Source organism: Gymnogyps californianus, chromosome 3 (genome assembly GCF_018139145.2).
Source record: "Gymnogyps californianus isolate 813 chromosome 3, ASM1813914v2, whole genome shotgun sequence".
Classification (NCBI taxonomy): domain Eukaryota; kingdom Metazoa; phylum Chordata; class Aves; order Accipitriformes; family Cathartidae; genus Gymnogyps; species Gymnogyps californianus.
The window spans coordinates 76722699-76750343 of record NC_059473.1 but is presented as its reverse complement, the minus strand read 5'-3'; the positions used below and the strand labels follow the sequence as shown (position 1 = coordinate 76750343).

Below are 27645 nucleotides of genomic sequence, written 5' to 3'. Positions count from 1 at the left end.
TATCTATCTTTCAACTTTAATCATTTGAGGTAGTCACCATTGGCATACACGTAAGCATTTGGATCACAGTTCATCTCGGAATAGACATCTTGTGAGTCACACCCAAAAAGTGCTTCTTTATTAAGGCAATAAAAGTTTAGTTGACTAGCTTGGATGTAGCCATATATATTTGAGCAGAAGAATCCCCCATGCTGTTATATTAACGTATGTTTCTTGCAGCTGTTCATATTATAAAATAACTTTGTGTGCATTATGGAATTGAAGAATGGTGGTACAAACAGCATAAAAGAATATGTGCATGACTGTGACCTTCAACAAAATGTTCATGTGTGTTGCTCCAGATACAGAAAGCTTAAAACATAAGCACCATCACAGTAGAACCACAGCAACTTAGAAGTATGCTTTATTTTTTGCAGTAGTTACAGCATACTTGAAAATAAGACTTTTTTCACTGAAATAACATAGCTTTTCTTTTTAAGGTAAATCTTTAGGGCTGTTTGTGAAATTGAAGGAGTGATGCAGTTTGTGTGATGATAGAAGCAAGAATATTTTGAAAGTAGACATTACAGCAGTCTGATGTAGCTTTTTAACATTTTCTAGAAATGTCTTTCCTCAAATTTTTGTGAACTGACATAATTTGAGATTTGACAAGTCTTGGATAGTAGAAAAAAAGTAATAATCATGAGTGTAGTAATCTGTTAATTAAGAAAAATCTCTTATTTGGATTGCTTTACCAGACTGGAGTTCTCCGAACCAATTGTGTGGACTGCTTAGATCGCACTAACACCGCCCAATTTATGGTGGGAAAATGTGCTTTGGCGTACCAACTCTATTCATTGGGATTGATTGATAAACCAAATTTACAATTTGATACGGATGCTGTTAGGTAAGATATATTAATAAAGTGTGTCATGGTTTTATTTTTTCATTTTGTGTCAAGAGATTTAGGAAAATATGTCTATGTAGAAGAAAAGTGCAGTTCTTTCTATTGGAATGATTTAATAATGTTTATTCATCCAAGTCTGAAAAATCTTCCATACTTGAAATCTTGAGAAAATCCAATCACACTGAAAATTTGCTCTTCTGGGAAAGTATGTTAATGAGGCTTCTTACAAGGTAACTGCTTGACTTCATTCTCTTTATAGGCCTAAACTTAAAGCTAAGAGTTTTCCTTTTAAATAAATGTAACAAAAACCACACTCCAGTCTTTTACACTTACTTCACTTGCTTGAGGCAAAATGCTAACGAAAAATGAAAACTGAAATAAGTACATGCTTTTATGGAGAATGCCAAACTGGTATTTGTATAGAAGTACATCTTACCTTGCTATTTCCTACTTTTCCTTTGGAAAAATTTTGTACTTTTTGATTTATTGAAGAAAAGTTTTCAGCAAAGTTGTTCTGTCTGATCAAGTATCAATGATACTTATTCAAGCTTCCTCAGACCATTTAAGAAAAGAAATGCTTTGGGGGTCAGGGGGAATTAAGCTACTTAACTTGTGAATATGCTTCAGATATTAATGTAAGAGTCCTTGAGGTGATGTGTTTTTATTTCTTAAAGCTGTTGTCATGACTGTGAAACTTGTGGCTTCACTATTGGTTTTGACTAGTGGTTTGATAGTTTTAGAACATGGAGACGTAACTCATATTTCAGAAAAGACAAAGTACTCGGTCTCCCCTCCCCTTTACTCGAGACATACCTTCAGCTCCTCTTCTTTCTCCCATTAGCTTCCAGCACTTGCCTGGTGCCAGGAGCTGGTATGTGCCACGGAAACAACCTCACTTGCAGCCTGTTGGCTCACTGTGCAAGTGGTGGCTCCTGGCCTCTGCCTGATGGCCAGGGACAGCACCCGCTGGCTGGCTTCCTCGGTGAGCTAGCAATGCCTCTCATCCAGCATGTCCCAGCTGCTAGGTGTTGCATGTTTACCTCTGGGAACAGACAACTGCTGCTGCAAATACCAGTTGCTGTGCAGCCTCCTGGGGACTCAGCAGTCAGGACTCTTGGGTTCTAGCTAGAGGGGATCAGGAGGTGGACAGGTCTCTTATATCCACTCTCTGTGGTATCCTCTACAGCTACCACTTACTTCAGCACCTCAGGCTGTGTTTCCCACCGCTTATTTTGGGAGGGAATTTCCCACCCCAAATTTCCTCTGTTGCTTCCTGCTGCAATAGTCCCATGTTTCCTGTCTATCTTCTCTCCCTCCTGTTTCCTCTCTATGCCCCAGCCACCCAAATTTCCATCTCTTACCATCATCTCTTAAGATTATAGTAGTTGCTTTGTCTCTGATTTTCCTGATACCTTATTTCTCATTATCTCTCTGAAATGTAGCTATTAGCCTGACATAAAAGGTTACTTTTATCTGGCCAAACTTGACTTTTTTCTTCTCCATTGCACTAAATGTATGCCTGTCTGAAACCAATTTTGTCATCTGTTAAGACTTGTTTCTGAATTACTGTGTTCAGAATAATTAAAAAATCCTGCTCTATAATGCAACAAATTCTGAAGAGGCATGCGCTATACTGTCTCTCCGTTGTGCAGTCTTTCACTTTGACCTCCTGCATTCTTGTTCCCTGCTGTAGCGGGTTGACCCTGGCCAGATGCCAGGTGCCCACCAAAGCCGCTCTATCACTCCCCTCCTCAACTGGACAGGGGAGAAAATAAAATGAAAGGCTCGTAAGGTCGAGATAAGGACAGGGAGATCACTCACCAATTACCGTCACGGGCAAAACAGACTCGACTTGGGGAAAAAATTAGTTTAATTTATTGCTAGTCAAATCAGAGCAGGATAATGAGAAATAAAACCAAATCTTAAAACACCTTCCCCCACCCTCCCTTCTTCCAGGCTTAATTTTACTCCTTATTTTCTCTACCTCCTCCCCCCCGAGCGGCGCAGGGGGACGGGGAATGGGGGTTTGGGTCAGTTCATCACACGTTGTTTCTGCCGCTCCTTCCTCCTCAGGGGGAGGACTCCTCACACTCTTCCCCTGCTCCAGCGTGGGGTCCCTTCCACGGGAGACAGTCCTTCACGAACTTCTCCAACGTGAGTCCTTCCCGCGGGCTACAGTTCTTCACGAACTGCTCCAGCGTGGGTCCCATCCACAGGGTGCAGTCCTTCAGGAACAAACTGCTCCAGCATGGGTCCCCCGCGGGGTCACAAGTCCTGCCAGCCAACCTGCTTCAGCGTGGGCTCCTCTCTCCATGGGGCCACGGGTCCGTAGGTCCTGCCAGGAGCCTGCTCCAGCGCGGGCTTCCCACGGGGTCACAGCGTCCTTCAGGCATCCACCTGCTCCGGCGTGGGGTCCTCCACGGGCTGCAGGTGGATATCTGCTCCACCATGGACCTCCATGGGCTGCAAGGGGACAGCCTGCCTCACCATGGTCTTCACCACGGGCTGCAGGGAATCTCTCTCTCTGCTCCGGCGCCTGGAGCACCTCCTCCCCTCCTTCTCCACTGACCTTGGTGTCTGCGGAGTTGTTTCTCTCACATCTTCTCACTCCGCTCTCTCTCGCTGCAACTGCCACCCCCTGTAACTTTTTTTGCTTTTCTTAAATATGTTATCACAGAGGCGCTACCACTGTTACTGATTGGCTCGGCCTTGGCAAGCGGCGGGTCCGTCTTGGAACCCGCTAGCATTAACTTTATCGGACATAGGGGAAGCTTCTAGCAGTTTCTCACAGAAGCCACCCCTATAGGCCCCCCCCACTACCAAAACCTTGCCACGCAAACCCAATACACCTGCATTGTCTCACATCAGAGTATCTGCTTCCTGTGTACTCTGCCTCTTCATTTACACTCTTCTACCTGGCCAAAGAGGGTAATCTGTAGTGGTCTGTGTCCCTTAATTTAGCTAACATGTCTGAAAAACTAACTTTTTTTCATCACATTCTTCAAATGTCCTTCTTAGAATTCTGATTTTTCTCATATGGTCTCACTGGCTGGCTACCATCCAGAATTTCTGTTGAACTAGATTTCTGAAGTCAGCATTTTATTTTGGTTGGCCATCCTGAAGGATAAAGAAACGATGTGTCTTGAACAGTCCAATTGTGTCTAGCAAGATTAATCTTCTTAATGACTTTGTGGCACAGGACCATTTCTGCAAGCTATATTTCTTAGTGATTCCATCAGTGTAATTGTTGTCCTATCTAGGAAGTTTCCTAGACAAAGTGTACTTTAGCAACTTATTTTATCATATGTAGTCAACTTTTCTCTCTACAGAAGACTAGTCTTTGTTTGACTGCAGGCTTAATATTTTGAGGCTGTGGAAGGGTAATATAATTCTACAAGTCCTTTCCAAATCAAATGGATCAACGTGCTTAATTAATTTAAAGTTGTCTGCTTTCTGTGAACCTTTATTGCAAGGTCATTGGAACTCTGTTCATTAATCCCCCATGGCTGACTGGGAAATTTTTGAGACGTATCATCCTTTTGTCTGCCAGTTTTTGCCTTCAACCAGTTTTTTAGCTTTTAGTTGACCAGCATTGCTTTCCGCTCGTATAAAAAACCAAAAAAAAACCCCAAAACAAACCAACCCACCAAACCCAAAGAAACAAAGAGGAGATTCTCATACATGGTATCATGAGCTCTGAACAGTTTGTGGGGAGGCAAGTGGGTTTTGGTTTGTTCGTTTTGTTGTGGTTGGTTTTTGGGTTTTTTTTTTGTTTGTTTGGTTTGGGTTTTTTTAAGTTAATAAGCAGATGTTTCCTCCTAATTGATCTTTTTGTACTTGACCTTGGGCAGAAGATTTGCTGGACAGCTATTTTGTTTTTACAGAAATTGATTTGCTGCTCAGATAAGTGTTCTTCATCCAGAACCTTTTGAGGAGGACTTCAGTCAGATGGTTGCTGTGTTACTTATGCAGTACTAACCCTTTATTGGAAACTTTCTTAAGGGAATGCTTTTGTTGTTTTGTTTTGTTTGTTTCTACCCTCCCTTCCACTTCTTAAGGACTTCTTTCTTCTCAGGTATTACGGTATATCACATGCAGATGCCCAAGTTCCTGTGTCTTGCTATACTGATGTGAAATACGTTTCCACAGGTTTGGTGGCTGGGGCTTTTTTGGGGTTTTGTTCGTTTTGGTTTTTTGCCTCTTAACTAAACTTTCAGCCTCTTTTAGCAAGATGTCATCCTTGTCATTGTCTTGCTCAAGCAAGACCATAGTCTCCATTTCTGAGAAGCCCTTTTCAATGTATTATCTTTTAGACTGGATGTTATCTCCTTAAGATGGCCTTGTTTTCTGAGACTGTTGTCTTGTTTTTGTTATTGATGGGGAGCTTCTTGATAATTTTTGCTATTTGGACTGCTCTCAGTTTGGAGTCTACCATCAACTTCTTGATGCTAGAGGACTGTGTTGCTTTTAACCAGCTCTCCTTGTTCATCTTAGCAGCCAACTCTTTCTACCTTCTTCTTACATCATGTTTTTCCAGCTCCAGCAAATGGTATCTGACTGCCATTCACATTTCTTACAAGTCATGTTTATTCAGTTTGTACCTTTGAGCCATCATTATTGTAACTAGGGAGATTTTTGGAAAGTTATGCTAGCTGCATTCCCAGTGGACTTGACAGAAAACATAGCCTTGAGATATTGACGCGTTCTGTCCCATTTAGTGTATTTAAAATACCTTAGTTTGTGAAGGTATATGGTTTGTTTTCTCCGTAGTAGGACTGGTAGGACATGTTAAACTTCTCCCTGAATCTACGGAAGTGCAAATTCTGTAGTGTGAATGCATTCTGATATATTATAAATTAGTGAAAATCTTACAGTCTAATCCTTCTTAGTAATTATTATATCTGAATAAAATTTCCACATATTTATCTGAATAAAGAATAGAGACATAGCTTTAAATTTCAGTGTTTGTAAGTTAATAGCATGTTTTAATGAAATACTTGTTTTTGTAAACTGGTAGAAGTACTTAGGAGAAGAAAATGTATTGCTTGTTAAACAGAAAGACTTTATTATTACAATACTTCATTATTTTTTCTCTTAAAAATATCTTTTCAGCAATCTGATAGATGACACATTTTGCTTTTCCTTCAGATTATTTGAAGAATTATATGAAGATCATGGAGACACGCTTTCTCTGCAATATGGAGGTTCTCAGCTTGTCCACAGAGTAAAAACCTATAGAAAGATAGCTCCATGGACTCAGCATTCCAAAGATATTATGCAGACACTCTCAAGATATTATAGTAACGCTTTCTCAGGTAAATTTAATTTTAAGTGCTTTCTTTTAAGCCATTATTTAAAGAGCATCTTACTTGTGATGTTTCAATAATCCATACTATGATCTTATGACAGAGATCCTCTATACTATCATTTCCAAATAATTCAGTAAAATCTGGTGGATATCAAATGGGTGTTCTGATTTGATGAAGTATTTATACCCTATGTAAATGCATGTTGTAGCATGCAGCCTTATTTGATAGAAGTTAGTGAACTGATGTAAGAAGTATTTAGAAAATGTACACATGTAGCACTGAAACTGCCAGTGACATTTGTAGATCAATAGAGAAGCAGGTAGCTCTTACAGAGCTGTTAAAATGATGGACAGAATGGCTTCAACAAATACAAGGAAACTGGTAAATCTAAATCTAAACACAAGTAGAAGGCTTCAAGTGGAGTATTTCTTGTGATGTTTCTGGGGACTTCAAACAAAAAGCAAGCTCTGATGCATGTAGTTGTTTTGTATGAATAGAAGTTACTGTTGAATCTGTGGCAGAAAAGAAAAAATTACATTAAAAAAGCAAGGTTCACCAAGTAAATAAGCTATTTCTTGAATTAAATAAGTTGTAAAATATTAGCTTACTCCTTTACTAGCTTGTATCAGTCACTGATACTGTTCTACTTTGTTCTGGATAACAATGCTAAGAGAAAACCTCTTTGAAAAATGCTGAGCCAAACCTTATGCAAAATAACTGAAAAAAAATGCTTACTGTTTTTAGAAGTCATGAGAAAGATCTAAAAGAATGATCAAAGGACAGTCTAAGACGTGTCAGGATGACAAACACTGAGTGCTGCTGTGTTCTAAATGTTGTGTCAGTCCTCTATTACTCTTTTTCGCAAAAGCTGCATAGCCAGGGAAGGAAGTAGCATTTTTTTTTTCTAGTAGACTGCAATTATTTGGAAACTATGTGAACTTTAAAACAGTGAGTTGGACACTGGCTAGAAATACTTCAGTAATCACTGGTTTCTTTGGCTAAAGTTGTTGCTTTTGTTAGTGACGATTCTGTGTATGTAGCAAAATGTGAGAGCACAGCATTTAAAGTACTGTTTCTGAATGTAATTCATGTAATTTGTGTATCATATTTGCCCAAATTAAGTGAGAAATGGAGAGCTTGTTTATTTCAGTGATATGATCTCTTATTGTTTGCAGTGGCAATAAGGTATGGCTTCATCAATTCTTATGAGCAAAAGGAAGCACACTTGCAGTATCACCTGTACTGATAAGATGGAACAAATCTCTGAAGCTGTTCACTTTTATGCCAGCCACTTAAATGGTTAGGTGGAAGCTTGAGCAACGTTCTAGATCCACATTTGGGGTTGTGGTCTGCTTGCAAGGATAGCCATGACATGCATGTGTTTTAGTAATAAAAGAATTTGTTCTGAAAAAGATGTTACAAAAAGAAGAAAGAATACAGAATGAAAAAAGTCCATCTTGTCACCTGGGCGAACTTGTAGCTGAGTACACAAACAGATGTTAGTTTTTATTGAAGTCAATATGAAAAATGAGACTTTTTCATAAAGGTGCTGCACACTTTCCCCAATTTACTTATGGTTTTGGTATTTGATCCCATTTGTGCCAAATATTTTTGGTGCTGTATGCATTCCTTGTGTTTGAAGATAGCATTGTTGAAACATAGCATTCAATGTTGTATTTACTGCATTTTTAGTATGAAATTTTAAAAGATTCATTTCAGTGAAACTTAAAGGTTCACTGTCCAACACTGCCTGTTCAGGTGGCATCTGCAAGCCTGTTAATGTGACACATTGAGAGAGATCGTTTTATTCTTGAAGTTTTCTCAGAAAACAGAGATGAAGGAAGCATTTTTAGAACAAGATTCTAATTTGCTATACTGCACTTATTATTGTTACTATCCATCACGTATCCTTTAAAATACGAATAAAAATCTGAGGGCTAGCCAGTTCATGAGCCAGCATTTCCTTGTGTTTCTGATCCGAGAAACTTTTTTTTAATGCTTATGAATTTTATGTACCAGTAGTAAACAGACTCAGAAAATTTTAGTGATTTGCTTGAAGTCGTACCATATATCAGATTCAGAACAAGATTACAAGTGGCCTGCTAACAGTGCCTCCTAAATAAATCACTTCGACAAACAGAACAAGTGTCGCTATCGTAAAAAATACATGATTCTAAAAATAATTTATGCTTCTAAGAAAATGGTTTCATCTGACCTCTAAGCTCTTAGGATAATCACTAGTAATTAAGTTGTACAGATGAGGAAAAAGTAAGACATGTATTGGTTAAGTGGCTTGCCTGGAGATACTAATCCAGTAGATAAGACTTGGATTTGTAAGAAAGATAACTTTGAATGCAGTTTCACCCTAGTTCATGATATGTGGCTTAGCTTTTCTATAGATTTTCTGTACCTATAAATTTGTAATATGTTGCCTATAATAGAAGAGGGAAGAATTTAAAAAATGTTCTCAGGATCAAGTTAGCAACTGAAGCTTAGAAGAAAACCAAGGTTTCCTCCTCAAAATGTGGGACAATTAGTTTTATGGTAACTTGAAAAAAATCTTACAGGTTTAGGCAAAAATTCTGACTTTTTCAGGTCTGTTTTTAATTCTAGCATTTGAAAAAAGTAGAGGGTGCAGTGTAGTTTGGGAAGTCAACTATTTGAAGTACCCTGGTTATAAGCAAATGAGTTGTACCAGAAAAAAGAACGTCATCCAGCTAAGAATTAGATGTTCCTTCAACACCTTCTCTGGCAGGCATTCTGATTAGTTGAATTCTAACATTTTTCTTTCATTTGTGATTGTCAGAGAAATTAGGAAATAGTATTCCAAATAATATTCTTCTAGCTTTTATGCCTTTCAGAAAGTAATGAGACATTGCAGACTTCAGTGCTAGAGTTGCAATATGCATAATAAGCTTCTGGAATAATCTATTTATTCACAAACAGGACTGGACATAGTAAACTACCTTGTGGTGTTGTATGAAAGTAAACTTAATTACTATAACCTTTTAGTCATGGGATGTTATAGTCCCAATTGTGTTGAATCTCTCATGGTTTAGTAATTTGTCATGTAGTGCAGTTGCAAACTCAGATTGAGAGCAGTAGATTATTTTAGGCTAATTCAATTAAATGGCCCCTTCAGTTCCTGTTTTCTCAAATGGTCTTAAAAATGTGCTAGTATACACGTACATTGCAGTATCTTTTGAAAAATCAGTGCAGTCTTTCTACTTGCTTGTACATAATTATAACATTCGGTGCTAACAATGGAGAAAACCTGTTTGCTCTTTCGTCTGTGCTCCACAGTGCATTGACACATTCTTATTTATTTATTTTTGAAAATAGAGGTTTTTCTATCTAGATAAGAAAATTGATCTGAAAAGCTCAATATCCTGTTTTCTCTGGCCAGTATTTCAAAGAAAGACGAAAGCTTTCATTATTTTTGTTCAAAATTAAGTCATAAAATTGTTCAACCCTTAAAGTAAGGCAGGGGGAAGGATTGTCGCCTTTCAAGTTAACTGTCTCCTTCCTCAGTCACATATATGTTTGTGCCTGCTTGAAGACTTGTGCACAAAGAATCTTTAATGTTATGGTTTTTTACCTACTTTTAGATTACAAGTTGAGAAGTAAGACAGTAGAAAGACATTTTCTGATAGATGTCCTGTATTTCTGTTAAGTTTAAAACACAACTGCACAACTGAAACAATAAATGCAAAAAAGAGTTTGAATCCTTTTGCAATGTAACATTTAAGAGCAGTCATTTTTTTGCTATGGAAGAAAGGTAAGAATGCTTTAATGAACTGCTGCTATAGACCATTTCAGACAATAAATTTGTTAATTCAGTTGGTATGAGTTTAAATTCAAGCTGTTTTTCACAGAACAAATGTCATTTAGTTTTATTTTGTTTTAGCATCTATCATATAAGTAGTGAAATAGTTTAACTGAATTATCTTGTTTTACTCTAATTGTTTTCCAATTATTTAGTTAACAATTTCAGTATACCTTCTGTTCCTGGCAGGTGAAACAATGGTAAATGAACAAAGGAGGTTCATCTCTGCTTTTAGCTTTCAGAAATTATCACCAATTTTAACGTATTTGTCTTTGTGGCTCCTCCAGTTTCTATGCTTAAAGTAGAGAGCTTTCTTGGGTTTTGTTCAGCACTTTCTTTAAAACACTAACTAAATAACAAGAAGAAAGAATACATGTTATTGCTTGTGACTTTTCCTTTCTTTTTAATTCTCAGTGTCCTCAACAAGGGGTTTTTTTTGTTTATATTTTTTTTTCCAGACCTTTTTACTGAGTTTTACATAGCTTTCTTGCAGTGTTCCTGGCCTTCCTCATTCTCTCCTTATGTCTTGGTTAAACTGTGACACTGTTTTGGAGAAACAGTATGGCCTGCAAACCATAAGGACCTACATATGCTTTTGAGTATTACTGTGTAGAAAAGTTAATGTTTATAAGGTGATCCTCTTAAGAAAATTGGGAAGGTGAGGAGCAAGAAAGAAGGTAAAATAAGTATCTTTTTGGAAGAGTGCTCTGAAGGGACAGTAAAAGTATCTGGAGGGAGTATGAGTGCATAGAAAAGGAAGAAAAAAGCTGGATTCCACGTGAAAGGCCCTCTAAGTAGGGAAGGGGAGCCAAGCAGCATCAAGAGGTTTCCCCTTTCTTTCCTTTTTCCTGGTGCCTTGCCCTGTTACACCATGTGAGTGTTTATACAGAAGATCCCACTTCCAAATATTGACCTCCACATACGCACACTTCTGTAAAGTGCTGTACTTCTCTGTAATCCTATTGTCACCAAATCTTTACATAGCACTTCATTTGTCAGCTGCTTCTGTGTCTTAATTCCCTGTAAAAAATATTATATGTTGTACAGAGGGAAGAGACGTTCGAATTCTGGGGAGAAGGAGGTATTGACTGAAACTTTGGTGGTGGCCAGAAACCAACTTTGTCCTTGCTGTCATACCACCACTTTGTGGATTCTGCCTATTTTTTTACCTGCTTTCTGGTATCCTGAGACTTCAGTTTGTCTTTTTGATTCAGTGTTTTGCTAAAGGGACACTCAACTGTCATAATACTCTTTTTGAAATGTGGAGAGAACTGAAGGAGTAACGCTATCTATTGAACTAGTCTGAACTATTCCTTATCTAATGATTAGTGAAGTGCAAAAACAGTGGAGACGAGAGCTTTCCACATGCTAATTCCTCAGGGCACAAATAGAGCTCAATTCTCCACATATTCCCCCATATCTCAAGAGCCTTTGCGTGTAAGCCTTCGACTGCCCCTATGACTCTGCTTGCAAAGCTGTCTTTATCACAGTTCACCATCCCCAAGCCCTCATCTGACTCCAGCTTCTCTTCCTATCTGTTGTAACTCATCCTATCTGCAGCTAGGTAGCAAGAGAGATTTTAAAGATGTAAGTGAACAACAACATTTCTTATCATGCTTCATCTACAGTGGTACGTAACTACTGGATTTTAGCACTTGCCTTATTTAGTTTGGTGAAGCTTAGAATATGGTAAGAGAAATTGATGATTTAAACCAATAGGAGAAAAAAGTCCAAATTATTAAAAGGTGTTTGTGAAGTTTAATCGTTTTACTGACTATGTTTTTGCTAGAAAAACCTGAAGAATTCATAATTTATGTCATGTGGAAAACTTGTGTACTGTATGGGTACTGTTTAATTTCATTAAATCATTCTTCTGTTATTTAGACTGCAGTAAATTCATCATGATATGTCAGATTCCCTGAAACATGCATATAAATACATGCACATCCTTCGTGCATACACATATATGCAGAGGTGGAAGACAGAGCTGCAGCATGAGGTCTTGCTTCTGCAGAGGCTCTAAGCAGAGCTTCTGCAGAGGCTCCTGTGAGAGAAGCCAAGGAAAGAGGCAGTGCTGGTACCAGCCCCACGTGCACTGCAGTGTGGCAGAAGGTCAGGTCTAAATGAAGTTTCATTACGGTGGTTGAAGCCCAGAGGTCCCTGTAGAAGTCATAGGACATACACACTCTGTCTGTGAGGAGCAAACATAACAAACAAGCAAATGTCTGAATGGGCTTGAGCTCTGCAATGTTCCTGGCGTTAAGCGTATCTCTTGTCTAACAGATGCAGACAGGCAAGATTCTATCAATCTCTTTCTGGGAGTATTCAAGCCTACAGAAGGAAAACCTCATCTCTGGGAACTTCCCACTGATTTTTATTTGCATCACAAGAACACCCTCAGTCTGTCACAGACCAGGCGAAGGTATTTTGCTGTTCTGTTTTTTTTGTTTGGTATTGCTCTAATGAATTTAAAAAATTACATGTTGTTAACCAAATAATTTGGTCAGCCTGTCAAAAACTTGCTTACTGTTTTTTAAGTTTTTAAGAAAACTTAAAAAAAAAAACAAAAACCACAAACCTTCAAGAGATTACCACAAATGTTAGATGTTGGTGTTTTGAAGGATTTGCTTTAGTATGTTATTTTCCTGTTGTACTGAAAAAAGAAGTTTCGTTTCATATGAAATTTTATCCTGCAGTGTGAAATGCTTCACTATTTTACTGAAGTGCAGTTACCACTGTCTCATTAAGCAATATACAGGTGTATTTTTGATGGTCAGATTTATTAAGTCATTGTATTTGAGATTAGGTGATGAGGATAATATTTGTTTATTTTTTTGTGTAATGCACTTAGTCTGCAGCTGTACATACCAAGAAGGCCATGATTTTCTACCTTCCTTTCAGCCATGTCTAGCCTGTTTTGAAGACTATTTTTCTTTATTTGCATTCCATTGTAGTTGCACAGTAAAATACAGAAGTAATAGAGCTAAAGCGTAAAAATTTTAAAGTAATTTTAGAGTGCTTCACGATGTGGAATGATTTTGTTAAGGATTATAAATACTGTGTGTAAAAAACAAACAAACAAAAAAACCCCAATCCATTTTAATATAAGGACAGTACTAGACTTGTTAACTAAATCATCTCTTTTAGGAATTTCGCTATTTGTACATTTGTTCATTCTGTGAGTCTTAAAGCTCTGTATCATAAATGGTAGATCTGAATATCTGCATTTAGCTTTTTGTCTGGGGAAAATTGCAAGTGTTTAAACAGTGCGTTCAATCCCTGTTGGCTATTTATTCCATTAACCCATCGTGGCAGCTGGCACGTGATATGACTGTTTCTAAATTTCAATCCTTTTGTGTTGTCTGCTGATGCTAGTTCATATCAGCCGTACAACCAAGCGCTATTTCAGGCACACATGAAACATGCAACACTAATTTTATTGCCTTCTGGTTCCGAACATTATTGTATGTCAAAAATGAATTCAGCTGGTATATTGCAAATATACGAATGTCCTGGTCTCCCTTTCATCTGTTACTCTGTTAAACAACTGTCTCTTATTTGTCACAGATACTGTTCTCAAATGAGGTGGAATATTTAAAAAAAAAAAAAAAAAAAAAAAATGTTGGTATTCTTCATTTACTTGTCGTGGTTTAACCCCAGCCAGCAACTGAGCACCACGCAGCTGCTTCCCCCTCCCCCTCCTAGTGGGGTAGGGAGGAGGAGGAAAAAAAGAAAGTAAAACTCGTGGGTTGAGATAAGAACAGTTCAATAACTAAAGTAAAATAAAATACACTACTAACTAAGAATAATCATAATATAATAATTGTAATGAAAAGGAGTATAACAAAAAAAGAAATAACACCCAAGAAAAGACAAGGGATGCGCAATGCAATTGCTCACCACCGGCTAACCGATGCCCGAGCCGTGCCTCCTGGCCAACTCCCCTGTTTATATACTGGGCATGATGTTCCATGGTATGGAATATCCCTTTGGCTAGTTCGGGTCAGCTGCCCTGGCTGTGCTCCCTCCCAGCTTCTTGCACACCTGCTTGCTGGCAGAGCAGGGGAAACTGATAAGTCCTTGACTTAAGATAAGTGCTACTTAGCAACAACTAAACCATCAGAATGTTGTCAACATTATTCTCACACTAAATCCAAAACACAGCCCTGTACCAGCTACTAGGAAGAAAATTAGCTCTATCCCAGCTGAAACCAGGACAACTTGTTAATTAGTTTTACCTTTCATTCTGACCAGGATTTCTTCTGAGCACTTATAATATACAACCAAGATGTTTTCTCATGTGAACAAAATGACACCTCCCTGTAATAAGTAGTTAGGTGAAAAAAGCTCTTCTGAGTAATTTTTGATTTCTACCAAACTATTGGACAAGTTCTTTGTATAACTTCTTCCTGCCTCTCTGTGCAGTGCCTCTTTTGGATTCCTTGGGCACAGCAGCAAAGGAAATAATGAAAACTCATAATGAAATCAAGGATATAGGAAGAGAAGGAAGATGATGTTTCCTGTCATTGAAACGTCTTTTGACTATCAGTGCTTTTCCTATATTATATTTGCCTCTCCACCAGAAAGAAGAGATTTCATAATGAGTTTCATATATTACTTTTACATAATTTGTGATTTATATGAAAGGTCAGTGAATATGGAAACGGAGACTTTCTGTTGCCATGTTACTTATCATTTATGCAAGCAGCAAAACTGGGTATGTCTCCATAGTTTCTGAAGGCACTGGAGAAAATAGCTTGCTAGCATGGCCTGTTACAGTACTTCAAGAAGAGGCGGGACAGTCAGGCATAACTCATTCCTTTCTGTCTAGGACATACACAGTTCTTGGAATTGAAGCGTGTTCCCCTGCCTGTTCTGCACCGTTTGCTAAGTCCCACTAACAAGTCTATCTCTGGGCATGGGAAATACACCCATTGTTTCTGCTCCAGATGGCTACATTGACATGAATAGGAGATAACCGTATTAATACTCTGATTACAGCCCTTACAGTATTGTGACTACACACGTATTTGAAATAAAAATCAGTGAAGATAAATGTCTTTTCATCCCAAGTAATGAAATAGAAGAAAATATCAGAGTAATTTAGAGAAGAAATTAAAGTATATTTGAGAAGAACAAATAAAAATATGTAAACATGAATGAAAGATAAAACATGCTTTGTTTTATGAATGTTGCTTGACTTTGTTGTTTTTCAGAAATCCTGAATAAGCTTCCAGCAGGGCCTGGTTTTTGGATGTTATGCCAACATACAGTTCTCAGGCTTAGGGCAGCTGTCACATCAAAATATATTTCTATGTGTAGACGTCAGCTGCTTTGACAATCTTCCGATTTTATTATCATTGACCTTCATTTCTTCATACTCTTTTGCTAAATTTTAGGATCTGAATAACAAGTGGTGGGTGGGGTGGGGGTTGATGCTTTTTTTTTTTTTGAAGACCAGAACAAGAGAAATATATAAATACCTTCTACATGTACTAAGACCTTAATTTTCAGTACTGTAGAGGTAGGCACCTGAAATGTATTTTGTTTAATGGAACAAAACCACTCCTCCCTCCATACCTGTATTGAGCTTCATGGGTTTAAATTTCATGGCCTGAGAGCAAAGTAGTAGGATAGGGGCCTGTTGAAATCCTCCATTCAAGGATAATTCTTTACTTTCTTCCACACTTGAATTAGAAAGAAATGTTTACTAAAGTGATACTGGTTGGGTAACTGTTACGTGCAAACATTTAGACTGGATACAAGATCAAATCTTCTGTATCAATTATGTGTCTCTTTTTCCTGTACAGCTATACTTACTGGTGGACCACAGGTGTGCTAAAGCATTTACCTCTTCCTTTTGATGAAGGTAGGAACTATATTTGCTCCTTGCCTTACAGAGTATCTTGAAAAAGAAGTTTTAGTCACAAACGCTTTTTAACTGTTTTAGATCCCAAATCTGAAAAAAAAAAAAAGTTTCCATAATGATTGTTAAATACTTTTTTTTTTTAACCCCACAATGAGCTATGATTTTTCAGCTGCACGATGCAAGAGATACCTAATTGGCTAAAACTTGACCTCCATATGTTTATGTTCCAGGGCACGCATTCTTCTCCCCCCCCCCCCCCCCTTGCCTGTTAACATATATTTATAGTCTATGCTGGTGGCTACATTCCTGTTGCAGATGACAGGGTATAGCCAGGGCATCTTATTTCTCTGGGATACTGTGGAGCATGTTTTATTAGGAATTGTCGTCATGAAGGGAAATCAAATTATGGTGGTTGATAATGCATCTTTATTAAAGATGTGCTGTGCATCTTCTTCTTTGTATCATATTTTCTTGTCTTAGAGCAAATATGGCTGTAGAAAAATGCCTGGTAGGGTGGCTAGGTAAGCAGGCTACTGTTTGTTTAGATTTTTGCAGAGTCAGTAATTGTTAGTAAAAAGATTATTTTCTTCTTTTCCCCAGTGACATGTGCTGAAAACAGACGCAAGTTGACAGTGAAGAAATTCCACAAGTATGAAGAGGAAATTGATATCCACAATGAGTTTTTTCGACCGTATGAGTTGAGCAGTTTTGATGAGACCTTCTGCTTGGCAATGACCAATTCTACACGGTATATTGGGATGTTTTGTGACTATGAATCCTTAACTGGAAGTTGATTTGCTGTGAATTAAATATACATTTGATTTATTTGGTTAAATCATGTAACACAATAGGTTTTTGTGGGGTGTTGTGGTTTTGTTTTTTTTTTTTCTTTTAAGCTTCAAATTTAGCAAACTTCAAGAAACTAAATCACAGTACTGAAATGGAAATGCTACTCTAAAAAAAAGTCTGTTAAGATAGCACTTAAATTTCCAATTATTGTCCATTATGGGGTGCCAAATGTTTGGGCACTTGAAGGCTGAGAAATCAGCTTTTCTCTGTGGACTCAGATCACAGAGGGCTACCTTCAAAGCAGTTGTTTTCTAATTGTTCTGCTCTCATTTTACAATTGTTTTCTTCAGTTCATCAAGTTCTCACAGCTGACCAGATAGTTTTTTGTTGTTGTTGGCACCAATCAGCTGGATATTCTAAGCATAATCTTAATCATGCTTTGGCTAAAGACTTCCAGGCAGATTATGTTTCATGTAGCTTTTTGACCCAATTTGAGTGTTGGCAGCATTTTGAAAACAATGTAGCTGAGTTACAGGGCTTCTTCAGCACAGGAATGGAGCACATTGCTCTAGCCTCCTTGGCAAGTGGTAATGTTTGCAGCTGTTTTATGGGACTAAATAATGCAACTGAAAGCTTTTTAAATACCTAGGGGGTTTATATTATGTGACTTCAACTTGTAGTGATGAAGTTAAAATTTGATATTTCTTTTTATAATGATTTTTTTTTAATTCAAAGGTAGATGTTAGAGGTGGTTCTTCCAGAAAATTTAAAAATTTTATGTGTTGAACTTTGCTCATGAGCAGTTTCTCCTTTCTATTTTGCCAGAGATTTTATGCCTAAGAATGTGGGGATTGATCCAAGTCCATTTACTGTTCGTAAACCTGATGAAACTGGAAAATCAGTGTTGGGGTAAGTCTGAAATATGAAATTTTGTTCTGATTTAATAGTAGTAGAATTGTAATGCAAATATATAAACACTGTGTGTGTGTCTGTGTAGCATATTCTGTTACATAGGAAATTAAAAAAGTCATTGGTGTTATACTGTAGAATTGTACACTTTGAAAATCATATCTAATTTGAGATTTTTATTTCACACTGGGAATTCTTTATTCAGACTTGTTTAATCTCTTCTGTTGTACTACTCTAAGTGAAATCCATGAGAAAATTTTATCTAGAATAAATATACAGAGGTTGTTAAAATTTGATCATCTCTTCATACTAGTGGCAACTGTATTCTCTATTGGAGATGACAGGAATGCATATATTATTGTTGGTTTTTTTAAAAAAAATTAATAAATTTTGAATAAATAGAACATATCCTGAAACAGCAATAAATGCCAATTTCAGCATAGTTTTTGATAAAAAATGTTATTAAAATATTTATAGATAAAATTATATAAAACAATTCAGCAACAGTTATTGGGACAAACGAATGTTTCATTTAGCTGCTTTTGCATCCTGAACTTGCTTTGTTACTTTATTTATTCCATTGTTGTGTTTGATCTGCTGTATCCCATGAGAGCTATGGGGACTCTTCCTGAACCAATTCATTCTCTCTTTGATACCTCATATTAAGGAAACCTTTTGTCAGTAATGACTAAATCTGTGCTGTCACAACATTATAAGTGCTTCTGAAAACTTGCCGTTCTGTTACAAGCTACAAAATTTGACTGTCTCATAAATAACATCCGTTGTGCCTTGATCCTGAGGGACTCACTGTCAATAAATGTTGGGAGTAGACTATGCTTATCACTAGTAGAACCTGATTTCATGCTACTGATGTCCCCTGGGAATAAGCAGAAACACTGTTCAACAGTTATACAATTTACCTCTGCTAAGAATTGTGAGTTTATGCGTACTTTTGAGGATAAGCTTTATTCTTCACTTTGGTATAATGTCAGATTTTGGACTAGCTAATTTCTCTCCAGATATTCCATTAAATACTTGACCATTATACATTTTTCTCAGGCACTTTCCTTCAAGCTCTCCACTGTGATTTTTAGGGATTGTTACAAGGTAGAGAATCAGCTGGATCAAAGCCACGTTCCAGGACTCCCTGGGTATTGCTCGTAAGGCTTCCCATGCGTTGGCTGTGTCGTGGGGTAAAAGGTGGCTTCGATCTTCCACCTTACCCATATTTAGTCCTTGGTAGAGGTGGTATTGTTGCCTTGCACATTTGTCATCATCTTTTGATCTACTATGACGTTTCTGGAGTATTTGGTGGTCTGTTTTCATCTGTAAGTGTTCTGGTCCCCTAGGACAATTAGATCTTGGCTGCCTTCTGAGTATGTGTTGGGGGTGGGGATATCACTCTTATCAGTGTTTGGCTACTTGCTCCATTCTTCAGCTTTCAGAAAGGACTGCTTTTCTTGTGAACTTCACCTCATTTAGAAAAGTAGGGAAGATAACCTTAATTTTCTCTAAAAAGAATGTAGTATGTCTTCATAACTTTCTGTAAATTTCAATCTAAGGCGATGTCAGTTTCTGCTGAGTCAGAAATTAAACTTACCTGTCGTGTTTTTTCCCCTAAGGCATTTTTTCTAGCTGTAAGAATTCTTCTGATATATTAATGTCCTTGGGGGTGGGGTATGCTCTCAGATCAGGAACCTTTGGGAGGACTCTCCTACTTGTTTACATGTATTCCTAAAGGATATAAAGTTTACCTAATTCACTGCAGGAATAAACTGCTGTATGAGTTTGACTGCAAAAGGCAGAATTCTTTGTGACAGTCATGGTGTGCTCTACTAGACCTCAAGTGATACTGGTGACGTCCATGCCTTTGCTAATGAGAACACTAGAGCTGCAACTCAAAATAGCATTTGCACCAAACTGCATGCTGTTGTCAAAGCCTTTTAGCATGCTGCTGTCTTCGTTTAGGGCCTTCCTTTAGAGTAAGTCACACACAGCGTCAGTATACGGACAGTCACCTCAGCAGGGAGGAGATGTTGCTTCCCTGTTTCCAGAACTGATTTGTCTATAAATATATTCATTACCTGCCTTCCAGTCCCTCTTCCTCCTGAGTCCCTGAAAGATTGTGACAGTGTCTGAGAGGAAAGTGCAACCACATACCCTTCTGTGGCCAGTAGGAAACGATGTAGAGGACCTAAGGGCGGTACAATTTCTGATGGGTAAAGTAATGTATACCTTTCAGAGCTTGTACAGTTAAACCCAGTGTTAGCCTACTAAAACATAGATGCTGTATCTTGAAGAATTCTTACAAATAAGGCACCTCTTTATACTGACTAGAATTTCTAGAGTGAGAGATGCCACGTAAAGAAATGTTGCTCATTAAAGAACTAAATTGAGGGGAGATGTATGGAAAAGGAAGGCGAAAAAGTGACATTATGATTAAGATTTTTGGGTCCAAGATTAAGAAAGCTAGTGGAGTGAATAATGTTGCTAATCAGAAAGCAAAACTTTTTCCCAGATCAAAACCAGTGATGTTATGTCTCAATGAATTTTTATTCCTTTTTATTCAGTCAGTCTGGAGGAGCGATTTAAGTAAAGAATCAGAGAGTTGGTGGAGAAAAGCTGACATAATCCTTTGAGTTCTCTTTAAACGCTCAGGAATAAGAAGAGATTGAAGAAAAGTAAATCAATTGGGGGATTCAAAAGATGAGTAACAAGTTGCTCCAGAGGATAGAACTCATTTCCCCCAGTAAGATTGTAATCAAAATTAGGAATTTTAAATACTTGTTGTTAATATCTCGCTGATTTCATAAATGCATGCTGCCTTTCATAATAGGAACAAAAGTAATAGAGAAGAAACAGTGCTGCAGCGCAAAACAGCTGCTAGTGCTCCTCCACCCCCAAGTGAGGAAGCAGTGTCAAGTAGTTCTGAAGATGATTCTGGGACAGACAAAGAAGATGAAGGTGCCGTTTCTCAACGTTCAACTCCAGTAAAGGTGACTGATACAGGAGACAATACAAAAATCACAGAGGTAAGAAAGTATTGTGGCAGGGAAGAAGGCTAATCGTGGACTTAAAATTCACGTTTCCTTGAAAAAAAACAGTGAATGTAATAGAACAGTCAGAAGTAAAGCACTGAGAAATTAAGTGAAAAAGGTTTCCACTGAAATTTCTTTGTGTAGATATTAACACAACTGCTTATAAAACTTCACTATTATTCTTGTAGTGTAAAAGTGAAATAGCAGAAAATAACATTTTTCAAAAAATGAAAATTACTGTTAGAAACCTATGGCATTTGAAAGGTCCTAAGGTCAGGTGTAGCCCACTACATAAAGCATAAAGTATATCGCTCTGGCTTACACCATGAGGTGGTCTTGGAGCATGCAAATGGGATTCCTTTTTGGATGAAACTAAACTGGGAGATGCTTCTCCAGGAATGTTCCTGATCTGCCTACCTAATCAACATTTAGTCCATGGGAGCTAATCTGGAGCAAACCCCCTGAAAGACATGTAGTATGGATCAGAGGTCCTGAGCACCACCTCTTTCAATTACAAGTCAGTTCCTTTTGAATGATGCCACTTGGTCAGGTGGATATCACTGTAAGTTAATGTTCAATCTGGCTAAATTTCGACCTGATTTATGTGAAGATTTTTAAATTGCTGTTTCATAATTATATGGTCTGACATTTAAAAAAAAAAAAAAAAAAAGAAATAAAACTAAGTCCAAAAATGTGCATGATAATGTTGTCACATTGGTCCTATGCTATTACTACTACTAAGGTTGAAGATAATGGCAGGATAATAGTGAAATTGTGTATGCACAGTCATATGAAAAGAATGTGTATTCTCAGCTGTGGGCTATTAATCTTTTTTTGCTAGCATAACTCCAATTCTGTTGGAATCCCTTGGGTGCTAATTTAGTGAAAATATTGTGTGAAGTATTATGGAAATATCTATTTTATTAATTCATGTAACATTTCTTCAAATTCTTTCTTGTAGATATCCATTTTGGGTACCATTGAAAATGTCTTAGAAAAAGGATATACTAATGGAGACTATACAAATTTGGAAAATACTTATGTTGTTTTGGGGTTTGGTTTTGTTGAGTTTTTTAAGTCACAGCTAATTTAAATGGTTATAGTGTTGTGCTTGTACACATTATCACTTTTTAAGAAACTTCAGTATTTATGACCTTAGTATAAAATGCCTGATAGGCAACAGAGAATAAAACTGCCTTTTTTTCTGCTACAGTTCAAATTTTCATTCCATTCAGTCTTTAGCCTAGGGTTGTGTGTTATCAGATAATGGATTTTCAGCCTTCTGTACAACACCGTCGTCTTCCTAACCTTAATGAAGCATTTTCAATAAAATAACTATGAATTCGTGTGGTATTAATTTTGGACAATTTAGATTAATTGTTATGCCAATACAAGTGCATTTATTTCGGTTTATGCAAGATATTTTATCTGAAAATTTTCCATTATCTCTGAATAATAGAGTACCTGTTTTCCAGCAAGTTAGATTGTTTCTAGATGGTTTTTTAACAACAGAAATCCAACTTGAAATTTTATTCTTGATTCTTACCATTGCACAAGTTACCTCACGTCAGTTTTTCCATCTGTGTATTGAACACACTTCAACACTCAGACCTAAGATATCTTTTTTAGATTTTTGAGATGCCTAAATGAAAGATGCATGTAAACACAAAATATGATTTAAGGTAGTATTGAATTTTAATGGCTTACAATTGGGTGAGCCATTTTGATTCTTTTAGTAATGCACATGAAGAAATGTTTTCCATTTTATTAGCACCTTTTCATGCATTGAATTTAGTCATAATTTGCGTTGTTAATTTGTGTCATTGCTTATTAAAGTTGCAGTGCTGAAAAGGATTACCTATTAAGTTATGCTGAATTGCTACGTTAGCAATTAACTTGGGTTATCGTTAATGTCTGCCTGCCATTGTAAATCTGTTTATTCTCTTCAAAAGTACAAAGCTTCTCTTAGATACATTATTTTTGAGGGCACGATGTTTATGGAAACTTTCTGTTCAGAAACGAAATATAAAAATTAGTAATCTTACAGACTGTGTTAGACGTTAGTTTTTAACATGTTCACCAGCTGATCTTCATTTAGCTTGTGAAGTGTTGTTTTTCCGTTATCAGGCTAAGCAGAGCATCAAATGTAGGCTTTTCAAGAAATGTTTTGGAATTATTTTTCTGGCAATGGCAATTACTTGTTGTGTCTACACATGTAGTTAAAAAGTTTTAAAAGACGACCTGTAACGGAGGGTTTCAAAACCTGATGGCTAAACTGAGTAACGTAACAAGAAACAAAACAGCTATGACTGGAAAAAGTGTTAATCTATCTAGTTGATTAAATAAGCATCTATTTTCTAGAACTGGTAAACCATAGAAATGTTTCAGATACTTTTTTTTTTTCCCCCTCAAGTTAAGCTTAACTTAAAAAAGAAACTTTAATGAAGAATGCACTTAAAAGCCTAAGCTTACAAATATTCCATTTTGTCTCTGTTAGCTAAACTGACAACTTACTAGCACTCTAACCAGTGTCAGTCTGCACTTCACTGTTTTCTCATTTGTGAAAATGGATTGTGTATGGTATTGTTCAAAAATACTAGAAGTTTGGGTGAACAAACAGTAGTGTGGGGTATTTTGGTGTGTAAAAGAGTTGATATTTGTAAGCTTATATTTTTAGGTGCATTCTTGAGTAAAAATGGTTATTCCAGAATGATTGGATGTTTGGTCAGGGATTTGAATTTTGGTATCTTTTACATCAGCAACTGTAGAGTAGAGGAAAATTGTATCAGGACGGGGGGACACGATCCAAACAGCTAGTTCCTTTCCATTCACATCTCACAGAAGTTAATAATAAAATACTTTTCTACTTCTGGTCAGGACATATCTTTCCGAAGTTGTTCTTTGACTTTGGATCTTTTTGAACTAAAAGAAAACTATTTTTATAGTTGACTTACTTGCAGTCACACGTGTCTTGTCAGTAAACCCCCTCAGTTTAACAGTGAATCACTAGACATAGTGAAGTACTGCATGTGCATTGGATCCTTGTTACAGTTGACTGACATGATTGTGTAATGTATAAAATAAAAATAGTTTTGTTCAACCTGAAGTTTGTAATTATTTCAGAATTGACAGCAGGAAATGTGAAAGCAAATGTGGGAGCATGTTCTGAACAAATATGACTTATTCTATATTGAATTTCAACACAGAACAGAATTTAATACCTACATCATTATATGTCCTATAATTTATTCTCCTAATATGTTGTTTTATCTGATGTTATCTTTCAAGAATCCTTTCCTTTACTTGTTGAACGAATGTCTTGAATAACATTTTTAATAAATTATTTTTATTTAAAAAAAAAAAATGCACAAGCTAAGATTACTATGTATATGAGAAACTTGTTTGGTTTTGCCTGCACTTTTGAAATTATGTTCAGGTTTAGAAAGAATTCCTTGCCTGAAAGCAAACTTTTCTTTGGATATTGTTATGGTATCCTCAGTCTGAATCTTTCTTCTTACGTTCCAGAATGTAGTGCAATCAACAAAAGATGTGTATGGAGTCAATCTTTCAGATGTTCCTTCAGAAGATGATCTCACAATATACGCTAGGTGAGATAGATTTCCAGTGGTAATCAGTAAAAAATAATTTGAGCTCGTTAAATAGAGCTTGTTGAAGTGCTGCCTTTGATTAAACTTATTTAAATTATAAATTGTAGAGATATTTGGATATATATATATTATTCTGTTTTTAAAAGCAAACTGTTTTCAGATGTCTGTGTCAACTCTGATTTCAGTGGAAGTTATGCAGATGTCTCTAAATGCAAAATTTGGAACTTAAATCGAATGAAAGATGCTTCAATACAAATACCTGTCACTTAATATAGTCCTAGAAATTAATAAGCAAATTCCATATAGGAGTGTTCCATGGTTCTAAGCTATGTAGTCTGTGATTTTTGCATTTTTCAAATGTTGAATTAGGCTAATTCAAATCAGTCATAAGTGAAATAGCCTTTTCTATAAAAATGCATACAAAACAATAGCAGTAAAGTCTTTTTTTAACCTAATGTCTTATTCATAGAGATATGTGTTAACTGTTACCTTTTACTCAAATTTAAATAGTTGTGTGACTTTTGATGTTCAAGGAAAATTCCTTTTCTGAATAATGTTCAGACTTTTTCTTGAAATATCTTGGCCTTTTGACCTTGAAATAAAAAATTGTGGATTTTATAGGGAGACCTTGAGATCATTACTAAATCTGGTATAGACTGTGAGGAGAAAAGTTGAGAAAAGCGGTCAGAATAACTCACACTGTAGAAGCAAGTATATCTAAGTGACAGATATTTGTACTGTAAGTTTCAGGAGAGGGAGAAGTCAGTTTGGCCCTTGCTATTATTGGAGTTTCATGAAATAATGACATGCAAATATATGTGGTGTGTGGGTTTAAGTGTGTGTGTATATATATATGCACAGCATTAAGTGTAGTATGTGTAATAATGGGCTCTTTACACGCTGCATTTTGAACAGCATCATACTGCCAGTTTTTCTGAATAAATGGTTTTGTGAATTCAAACCATACGTACAGGAAATGAGTAAGATACAGCATAGTGCAAGACAATATACAGCTCCTTAGGTGGTCCAGCAAGTTCCCACTCGGTTCCTGCAGCTTGAGGTAAACTGCTACAATGTGAGGCAGCATGCTGCACAGCACCTGCAGGCTCTCCTCAGGAGCTGGGAGCTGCTGGCTTAACTGAGCAGTTGGAGGTAAGAGTTGGTGGGCAAGCACCAAGGTATCGCCTCCCAGCTCCAACTACACAAAAACTTCTGCTTTTCTTCAAGGGTAACTTGGACTTTTATCCTCTACAAGACAGTTGTCACCACTCCTGCAGGAGCCGTGAACTGTCAGCTCCCCAAGAACAATCAGCAAACTAGTGGTTTGCTTCTCCAGCAAAAGGCAGTGACTCCCATTGTATCAGGAATGCTGTTTCTGAATTGCCATAACCCCATATACAGCGCTGGCTATGTGTTGCCATTGTTAAAAAATGTGTACTTACGCAATTGTTCTCAAATTGTCTACTCAATGTCACAGAATAACACTGAAGCCAAAAAGAAACTGGTTGAAATCTTCTTTTTTTTTTTTCTTAAGTCAGAAATTAATGTGAACCTTTTGAAATTTTTTTAACTCAAAGCAAAACTGGACTAGAATAATTTCAGTTATAGATGAACTAGAACTGAACCAAAAAGTTACTTATTCAGTTCCCTGGTGGAGGAGATTCTTTCCTGAACTGCAATCTTTTTCTTTGAAAACTAGTCAGAATAATGGGAATTCAGTACTGGAGCTCAGCTGGAGAAATATAGATCCAAATTGAAGACCCTCTTAGTTCCTAAAGCTTATAATGCTGTTGCCAAGAGAGCGATTGCTTATGCAAGACACCAGGAGTCCAAATCAATTACATTTGCTTAATAAACCAATGTTTCAAACACCTGCTTAGAATGTAGAATTAATGGAGTTTGAGAAAAGGGGTGTAAGAAAACTACATGTCATTTCAGAAAAACACTGTGTGTGTATTGAAGTGAATACTTGAGGCATGGGCTTGTGCACATTTGTTTTTATTTTCTAATGTGTAATAGCAGTGATTACCTTGTTATATTTGAAACCTTTTCAATTTGTGAGGGACGTTTTAATTCACTATTATATCTTCTCATTTGGTGATAGGTGATGATTAATCCTGACTTAGTTCCTTAATGCTCTCAAAGCATTTTTTTTCTTTTTATTTAAAAGTCTTTTTCTGTTATTTTTTCTTTAGGGGTAGCTACTTCTCTTGTATTCTTTAGTTCTTGAAATTCCCATTTCTACCTATTTCCTACATGCTGAGTAATTTGAAGATAGTACACTTGAATAGGATTGAGGATGTTTCTCATTATCTCTGAAATTTTTAACTTCACCTATGCCTCTAATTTGCTTCTTTATTTTAACCACTAGAAAATGGATGCCAATTTCACAATTACCCTTTGGTATACCGGATAGTTATTGTTGTTCTGCAAATGGCCCAGTGCGAGCTGGTGTCTACTACAAGTCACTTTGTGCAGATGAACAGCTCTGTGATAACATTCAGTATTGCAGCTAATTCCCATTTTATCATTTTTCAGGCTGGACTAACATTCAGTCTATTGTTGCAGTAGTACTGTAAACTCCATGGGGGCTTTGAAGCTCCCTATTCATATCTTTTTCAAGACAAAAAAAGCTTGCATTTATTTCATTTCCCTCAAGCAATGCAGGTTTTAAAAATATAACAAGTACAAATTCTTTACCTCTTAGCTAAGAAGACATAGTGCTATTTATGGTCTGATGTGCTGATTTATGTGGAAAGTATAGATTTTACTGACATCCTTTATTACAATGTACATTGTTTGAGAATATGAGCAATTTATTTCACAGTGTGATTATAGTTCTCACTTCAAGTCTTTTTCTATTATTGTAATAAGGGAAATGGAGATGTAAGATCCTGACTCTACTTGACATCGTTGGACACGTTACGTATTTTTTTTCTTTATTAGCATCAGGGACTCACAGATTTAAAGTACCTCAGGTTAAGTTACTTTACATCAGCTGTTGTAAAAGAAAAGTAATTGGAATCTGTTCAGCCCATTTTCACTGATGGCTGAGATCATTTGTGTTAATTCTCATCAAAATAGAATCATAGAACCACAGATTGGTTGAGGTTGGAAGGGACAGGAGGTCCCTCAAATAATTTGAGGATGTATACTGCACATCAACTGTGCGTGGTGTCTTATTGATGTCTGGTAACTTGCTTGTGTTAATTTAGGCCTTGTTTGTTTCAAAATATTGGATAATTTCAAGCAATTAATAAAAATACTTACACCTTTAGTTTGCTTTTATTTGTGTTTTTCAAGCTTGTTTCAATAGCAAGCTCCTGCACTAGAAGATCTTAATTATTTCCACTTATAATTCTCTTATTTAGAAATGTAAGTATTTATTCCTTCAACATCCAAAGTGATGTC

At 36.8% G+C, this 27645-nt stretch overlaps 1 protein-coding gene across 1 annotated transcript in view; it reads left to right on the top strand.

Moving 5' to 3' along the window:
• FIG4 (FIG4 phosphoinositide 5-phosphatase) overlaps window positions 1-27645 on the top strand; it is a 76528-nt gene that overhangs the window by 32706 nt on the left and 16177 nt on the right. The window contains exons 14-21 of the mRNA XM_050894976.1: window positions 738-886; window positions 6035-6201; window positions 12305-12443; window positions 15832-15890; window positions 16491-16638; window positions 17505-17588; window positions 20425-20620; window positions 24152-24234. Coding sequence (XP_050750933.1) covers window positions 738-886; window positions 6035-6201; window positions 12305-12443; window positions 15832-15890; window positions 16491-16638; window positions 17505-17588; window positions 20425-20620; window positions 24152-24234 — 1025 coding nt within the window. The remainder of the gene's footprint in view (window positions 1-737; window positions 887-6034; window positions 6202-12304; window positions 12444-15831; window positions 15891-16490; window positions 16639-17504; window positions 17589-20424; window positions 20621-24151; window positions 24235-27645) is intronic.